Consider the following 8,556-nt stretch of genomic DNA (forward strand, 5'->3'; position numbering starts at 1 on the left):
GTTGAGGAGGGACTTTTAACAACATCCAATCTTTTCCCTTAGGCTAGAGGACATTTAGAATATTTATTTACTTTTAAAGGAAACCACCCTGTTTGACAAGCTGTTGTGTTACACTGAAGGCAGCGCTAACTGTCTTTTTGAGCAAAAGAGATAAAATTAGTTGAGATGGGTCTGGAACTGCTGTTGTGGAATCCTTTTTGCTTGAAAACAAATAACAACTACACAGAAGGAGAGGGAAGAGAAGCTTCAATTGCAGCTTCTGTTTCTTAGGCTTTTAACTGCCACCTCGCTGCTGCAGAAAGACTGTCTTACCAGCCACACCACAGTCTGACCAAATTGTACTACTGTCAAGTCAAGACATTGCTTTCTGCTTGTTTTCTTGGTTTTGTTTTATTGGCAGGTTTGCATCAGTGTTGCAATCATAGAATCATAGAATAATAGAATGATTTAGGTTGGAAGGTACCTTGAAGATCATCGAGTTCCAACCCCCCTGCCATAGGCAGGGACACCTCCCACTAGACCAGGTTGCCACATCCAGCCTGGCCTTGAACACCTCCAGGGATGGGGCCTCAACAACCTCTCTGGGCAACCTGTGCCTTACCACCCTCAGAGGGAAAAATTTATTTGTAATGTTTAATCTAAACCTTCCCTCTTCCAGTTTAAAGCCATCCCCCCTTATTCTATCACTACATGCCCTAGTAAAAGGTCCTTCCCCAGCTCTCCTGTAGGCCCTCTTTAGCTACTGGAAGGCAATGCTTCAGTCTTTGCAACCAAGCCAGGCTCTTATTCAGTAGATGGCAGAGAGCAAAGGATAAGAAGTCTGGAAACTTGAGAAAAGAAATAACAACAGGCACTCACTTCTCATCACACTTTCTAATTAGTCCGCAGGACTTAGCTAGAGCTCATGTAAACCCAGCAATGTAATCTGGGTTGCTTCTTCCACTCTGCCTGGACAGGCTATATCTCTCAGCATCTGGATAATCAAGGAAACAGCTAGCAGGTCAGCCAGGGGGATCAAACTTACTTTGTCCCAACCATTCATTGTCCTAGCATCCGTGTCAAATTAGAGACCCCAACAAGCAGTGATGGATGGAAAAGCCATAAAGAAATAAATAACTCTGTCTTGAAAGCAGGTTTTGAATAATATATAGTAAATGAGTGAGGGGCCACATGCTGAGAAACCAGCATAAATACTGAATACCTAAACAGCTATTAATGAGCATTGCCCATCTGGTATACTGGCTGAGGCAGGGGTCCTGTGAAAAATAATAGCATGTGGCCATGTAATTTAAAAAATGTATCATAATATATATGCACAGCGAGCTCATATTAAAATTGCCTAGGCAACCTTTGTTCTTACATATCTTTAACTTTGGAGAGAATGGCTCCACAAAATTTTTAATAATTTTTTTCTGTAGGACTTTGGAAGCTCCCTCTACACACCAATTTCATCTTCAGTGCAATATTGGCCTGCATAATGATCAAAGCACTGATTTGGAAGTGGAGGTGAGAGCTTACTGAAGTTTCTCTAGTAGCAAAATTTGAACGTTTTTCTTAGTGAATCACTTGCATTCAGTGACATCAAATACAAGAAGTGGAAAATAGGTGAAATAATTGCAGGTGAATATAAAAGAATAGCACAAAAATTCAGGGGCAAAAGAAGAAACAGTAAGGCACAAAATTAGGTTCAGTGGGAGGATACATAAGTGAGGGTAAGAAAATCATTGATGTAATGATGCAATAAATACGTTTTTAATTTTTTTTCTTACCGCTCTTTCTGTGCCTTGCTAATCATTCCTGATTCAGAACCTTGGTCTTTCTGATTCTGTCCCAGGGAAAACACCAGGCACCTTCTAAAGAGGAGGGAAAATATTGAAAGGTGATGCCTAGAAAGCTGTTTTTCACCCTTTCTTCTCCTCTTCACTAAAAAGGCCAACTCTGGATCAGCAGCTAATAAAGTCAACACAATGGAAAGCACAGGAAATAATTCAGGGTAGAACAGGAGAAGTGCTGGAAAGAGATGACTTAAATGAACTGGATTTGCAGATCAAAATGACCAAATAAAATTCATCTTAGAATGTTTTAAAAACTGGCAAAGCAATCACAAAGTAATCAGCAACGTGGGAGGTGAGGCAAGGTTCAAGAAGCCCCGAGAACTGTAATCATAGTGCCTACGCTTGAAAAGAGCAAAAGAGTGGAGTTAGAAGTTACTCAGACAAATCACAGCAAAATACTAGAATAAATAATAAAACCATTTGCAAACAATCTAATCACTGGCAGAATAAAATAAAAGTTGAAAGATGCACGCATCACACCATATTGTGAAAGGTTTTCATGAGGGTGACTGACTTATACAGAAAACTTGCCTTATGAGATACCTTCTTTTTACAAATACCTCTTGTTTTGCTTGCAGACTGCAGCCTCTCTGCCCCATCGATGGTCGTTTTGGATCCCGCGGCCAGGACGAAATCCAGCTGCGAGCTCTGCAGTTCAAGCGAGGGTTGCTCCACGAGTTCCGAAAGGGCAATGCCACCAAGGAGCAAATACGACTGCACAATCTGGTTCAGCAGCTTCCCAAGGCCATTATCATTGGGGTGCGGAAAGGAGGCACCCGAGCGCTGCTGGAGATGCTGAACCTTCACCCCGCAGTGGTCAAAGCTTCTCAAGAGATTCACTTCTTTGACAATGACGAGAACTATGCCAAGGGGATTGAGTGGTACCGGAAAAAAATGCCTTTTTCTTACCCTCATCAAATAACAATTGAGAAAAGCCCCGCGTATTTCATCACCGAGGAAGTACCTGAAAGGATTTACAAAATGAACTCATCTATCAAATTATTGATCATTGTCAGGGAACCTACCACAAGAGCTATTTCTGATTACACTCAGGTGCTGGAAGGTAAGGAAAGAAAGAACAAAACTTACTACAAATTTGAGAAGCTGGCTATTGATCCTAATACCTGTGAAGTAAACACTAAATATAAGGCTGTAAGAACCAGCATCTACACAAAACATCTGGAGAGATGGTTAAAATACTTCCCAGTCGAGCAGTTTCATATCGTGGACGGAGACCGGCTCATCACAGAACCACTGCCAGAACTCCAGCTGGTCGAGAAGTTCCTAAATCTTCCTCCAAGGATAAGTCAGTACAATTTATACTTCAATGCCACCAGAGGGTTTTACTGCTTGCGATTTAACATTGTCTTTAACAAGTGCCTGGCGGGTAGCAAGGGACGCATCCATCCAGAGGTGGATACCTCTGTCATTACCAAATTGCGCAAGTTCTTTCATCCTTTTAATCAAAAATTTTACCAGATCACTGGGAGGACATTTAACTGGCCCTAAATTAAACTTCATACAACACTTTCTGTTGCACCTGAGACATGCAATAAATGTCTCTGCTAAAATATGCACTTTTCATAGACACGGCTATCAAAGTAACTTTTTTCATGCATACGTGTACATATGCAGTGTGTGACCAAATATACAGTGGGATCAATTTTTTCTACAGAGTAGTAACTAACATAAATTTACTGTCAGCATAGTTGCATCTTTTAAGATATAATAATAAAGGGAAAGGAGGTATTTAGGGACATACAGTCAGACACCGTTAAAAGGGTCAGTGTTCCTCTCGCTTAGTGAAGTGTTTATGTGACATACTTATTGATCCAAGCAGAATGTCAGTTTATGCCATAAAAATTCATGTCAAAAGTCTGTGAAGCTGTGAGAAAGCATAATCTTCAGGCTATATTTGGTATGTATATTGCTAAAGGAATACTGACACTTTAAACACAGCGCTGAATTTTTACAATGAGAGTGGATAGTACTATTTTCTTATTATTTGAAATGAATATCTTATCTCATACAAATGACATTGTTTCAGAGTTCCTGTGGTGAGTTTGCACTATTGTTTTATTGTATGGACCATAGTGTCACTTGTAGCATGTCAATCATGTGTCAAAAAAAGGTCAAATAATTTTTTTCTTCTATGCTTGTGTGTCGACAAAGCTAAACATCATGTACATAGTGTACAATGTTTATAAATACTGGTTTCACACTAAGTAATTCTATTTTGTAAACTGAATATGGCTATTTAATTTATTGTGAAAATTAAATTTATTGTGGTATTTAAAAATGGAATGGATTAAAATTACCTATATGTGCAACGACTTTTCACCTTTGCTTGATGTACATCAGCGTGGTCCCTTAGCCCAACTAAATCATGTGAAAGAGAACTGCACATGTAAACTCGGTTTCTAGACAGTTGAGAAAAGTGATACATGTTGTGAAGCTGAGTTTATTAAAAAACTCATCCATCTGGGAATCTGGTGCAATGCACACCTCAAAGAACATCATTGCTGTTCTATTGCAGCACTTTGCTATAATTAATTCAGTTGCAGTAGCCCGCGAGGCTAAAGAATGACTGTAAAAGATTATTGTAACCAGGTATATCAGAAAAGCAGAGACGCTATTAAAGCCAAAATGGCAGACAGACAAACAAGATTAGAAGAATAGTTATAGAGATTTCATCATCGAAAGCTGGTGATGTTTCAGAAGTCAAGGAAAATAGTTGTGATTCTTCTGCTTTTATCTGATAACAAATGCACCTGCTCCAACCAACCAACCACAGTGTTGTTATTCCTAGTATAAATGCATAGCTCGTGCTTCCATTCAGTAAGTGACAAGAAATTAGTTCAGGAAATGAGTATTTTCATGCTTTATACATTGTATGGCTCTTAAAGATTAATAAGAAAAAGAATAAAAGCAATTGAAAAGTGTCTTTTAGAATAAGAAAAAAAAAAAAAAAGAAAGAAAAAAACCCCAACCACTTTAAAACCAACATCTAAAGATTGATGGGGACACGGATTTTGGAAGATATCCAGAACATCTGAATATTCTGAGCTACAGTAGCGGAGTAGCTGGTAGTTCAGATTATAATAAGATCAAGTTTTCCCTGTGGGCTGTTTATCTTGCTCAGTGATTTGGAAGCATCAGTTTTCTAAATAAGTGATTTTTAAATCTCTTGTGAGAGATTGCTACTTGTCTTGCTGTATCTTAATCATATGTGCTAGCACTGTGAGCAATGTGCCCTTTCTTCGTGCTGCTTCAGAGCGCTGCCAACACAACACGGTACAGCATATGTGGAATTTTCCGCAGTAGATACAATACTACTCACTGTTTCCCTGTATGAGAGCCATTCATCCTGCCCACATCCAGACATAAGGGCCAAGACATTTAACTCGCCTAATAGTGTTCAAAGAGGGGATTTTACCCAATTGAACATTTGCATGATCTTCAGGTGGGCAGATTCCAGGTGGCTTTGGGTGATACTTACTGGCTTCATATAGTCCTGGCTACGAACTACAACTGAAGTCTGAGATATGTTTTCAGTGAAAGGGATAAATTAGGCCAAAGTTACCTCTAAGCATGAAATATGCATTTGAAATTAAAATCTCTCTGCATTGATCAGAAAAATCACAGAGACTGTGATCTAACTGGCGCGCCTATGCATATTCCTGTTGAAGTCAGCTGGCTTAACTCCAGCTGATCATTTGCAATTTTGGAGATACATGGATAAATTTAGGCGAGATCTTAGACAAATCTGGTTCAAAAAAGCTCAGAGGAATAGTCAGAAATAGCAGGGGAGGAAAGAGGGTTCAAAGGCATTGCAATGTACTAAGAATCCTAAAAGCGCAGGAGACTGATTCACTTCCACTGAGCCTCCAGTGCGACATCCTCGAGTCCTTTTGACATTACCTAGTGAAGAGAAAATTTCAAAACTGGTTCTTAATACATGGATCCAACACGCCACCCAAAGCACACTCCCAGGTTATTGGGGGTTTTGCTGCAGTATTCATAAACTGGTTTGAGAAGTTCTGACCTTATGGTATTTACCTCTTCAGCAGCAATTTGTGAATAATTCATTTCAGCCTCTTTGCTTTGCTTCCCAAATCCTGAGTGAATCATTTCTATTCAAATTGATCATGAGTGTTCAGACTGGGAAGAGCGCTCATAGCTTGAGTTTATGATTGCAGAGTGAAGCACAGCTACATGAAGTTGCAGCTGTTAACTTATGGCATTCAAGTTCTCTAAAGACATTGCATCTTTTATATTTTCTGTACCATAAAATTGCAGGCTTCACAGGTCTGATAAATGTTTAGATTAAAACTGCTAATATTTCTGTGCATCTTTATCAGATTGTTCCAGCTGCTATTTAAACTACATAGAACAACAATTTGCTGTGTAAAAGAATATCAGAGATTAATTTGAAATTTATTTTAATTTGAATTTTATTTTCAGAAATCAATATATAGGTAAAGGACTGACATTTGGAGATCAGTGATTCATTTACCATTAACCCACTATGCTGCCTTTTCTTAATGGAAGCAGAATAAGCATGATGAAAAAGTATTTGCTCTATTTTAATGGATTTTTTTTTTTTGCCATGATGTCTAAGAATATGAGAGACAACATTTTTAGCCACATATTTAAGTTTACTAGTCCAAGATTTTTAAGAGGCAATGGGCACAAATGGAAACACAGGAGGTACCATCTGAACATCAGGAAAAACTTTCTACTGTGAGGCTGACTAAGTGTGGTTTAGGCCAAATTGGCTACTGGGGACCTGGGGGACTCCAGATGGGACCAACAGATGCTCCCCTCTAACCGTCTTCAAAGAGAGAGGCAGAGGAGGGAAAAGGAGATGTATGAGTTTAGAAGGAACTAAACCAAACCTCAAACCAGGACATTAAGCATTGGCACAGGTTGCCCAGAGAGGTTGCTGAGCGTCCATCATTGGAGATATTCAAAAGCCATCTGGACATGGTCCTGGGCAACTGGCTCTAGGTGTCCCTGCTTGATCATGAGGTTGGACCCCCATTCCAACTTCAACCATTCTGTGAAGATCTCCCTCTATCGTTAACATTCTTCTCAAGTATTGCCCATCAGTTCAGTGTTACACAGACCTCAGAGAAGGTCCAAGTCCTGTGTCACAAGCCAGTTCAATCACTGTTCAAACCCAAGTGGAAGCACTACTGTGTACGTTTACTCCCTGGCTAGCTCATCTAACTCATATTGGGAGCCTGTGCAACTTACTGGAACCCCCTGAGTGGAGAAGATAAGGAAGTAACTTAGAGAAATCTTTCTTTTTCACATCCCGCATTACCTCGGCAATGCTGTTGAATGACAGAGGATATGGTAATACAAGGCCCATAGCAGGTAAACTTCCAGAAAAGAGAATTTAGTGAAGCACTTTTCAAGCAGCTGACGTTACTCAATGTCTCTTGCATGGCATTCTCTGCAGCAAGACAGTGAGCTATACCCGTAAATTTGCGACAATAAAGCCATTAAAACTTGTTTCATAGATGCATATTATTTACATTCTCTGCAGTTTGAATTATATTAGCAGCTACTTATACTGGACACATGCCTTAGGGATATATCCAGAACGTGTGGGCTGCTGAGTAAATACAAAAGATCCATGTCTGAATACACGTGGTAAATATTTTACGTACATTGCTTCTCTGTTTTGAGTTATATGTAAGACTAAAGTGTAGATGATAGTTTGAAGAAAATAAAAGCAAAAGTTCAATCAACCCACAAACTCATGACAATAAAGTTTTGGAGAAACTTCATTTCCCTGTCCTCTGTATATGCTCCTTGATACTAACAAGACTCGTTGAAATCATGATTTAGCAAGCTAGATCTATTTTATTCTAAACAATCAAATGTTAGCAATAGTGAGAGACCGAAGCTCCTATAAAATTACCGGGAGCTGGTTTGTGTGAAGCTTTCAAATGATGCTACTGTAACAGATGAGACTTTACTACTTAAATGCTCATGTACCTGTCCAAGGGGGTAAACTCAGAAATTTCATGAGTTTTAGGCTTTTCTGAATACCACAATTCTGTTTCCAGCTATTTTTCAGTTTGATAGAATAAACTTATTGTTAAACTGGGGTACCTAAATCCCATGCTGAAGTCTTTGCATCCAGCTATTTTGCAGACATAATTTCACACATGCAACTGATTTATCTCCCATGGTGTAGGGTTGAGCGCTCTAACAAAAGGTGTTTGCTTGCAGCTTAACTGGTATACCTCACTGAAGTTTCATCAGTGCTAGAAACTGTTCCAGCAATAGCATATCACTGAAATGAATTATCTGCATCTTTGGAGAAGGCCAAAGATAGAGCCATCACTGGAAGGGATTTTTAATACCCACTTGAAAAAGTTCAAGACCCAGCTTCTCCTAAGGCAGCTAAAGTTGGAGCAAGGATCATGCAGAAGCATAATTTATTAATGACAATCTAACAAATCACTGCTGCTTGGTTTTGTACAATGACTGAGAGGCCTGCAGTAACCAGGAAGTTTGGAAATGACCCTTCTTGATGAAGAGGTCAGGAGCTGAAAGTATCTCTGCTTTCATTTAAAATGCGATAAAATGCTAATTCCTGTGTAAAAAAAGGAAATCAGGTTTATAGAAGGACCCTACAATCCCATGGCAGCTTAAGTCAACCCAACTAATGCCTGCTAAGGTCCCAACCTCCCTGTCCACATCA

At 39.4% G+C, this 8,556-nt stretch overlaps 1 protein-coding gene across 1 annotated transcript in view; it reads left to right on the plus strand.

Moving 5' to 3' along the window:
- HS3ST5 (heparan sulfate (glucosamine) 3-O-sulfotransferase 5) overlaps nt 1–4,165 on the plus strand; it is a 6,785-nt gene extending 2,620 nt beyond the window's left edge. The window contains exon 2 of the mRNA XM_009893604.1: nt 2,414–4,165. Within this exon, the coding sequence (XP_009891906.1) occupies nt 2,414–3,344 (931 nt within the window). The 3' untranslated portion in view covers nt 3,345–4,165. The remainder of the gene's footprint in view (nt 1–2,413) is intronic.
- The last annotated feature ends 4,391 nt before the right edge of the window (nt 4,166–8,556 follow it).

The sequence above is a fragment of the Charadrius vociferus genome, unplaced genomic scaffold (assembly GCF_000708025.1).
Source record: "Charadrius vociferus isolate BGI_N301 unplaced genomic scaffold, ASM70802v2 scaffold359, whole genome shotgun sequence".
In the NCBI taxonomy this organism is placed as follows: domain Eukaryota; kingdom Metazoa; phylum Chordata; class Aves; order Charadriiformes; family Charadriidae; genus Charadrius; species Charadrius vociferus.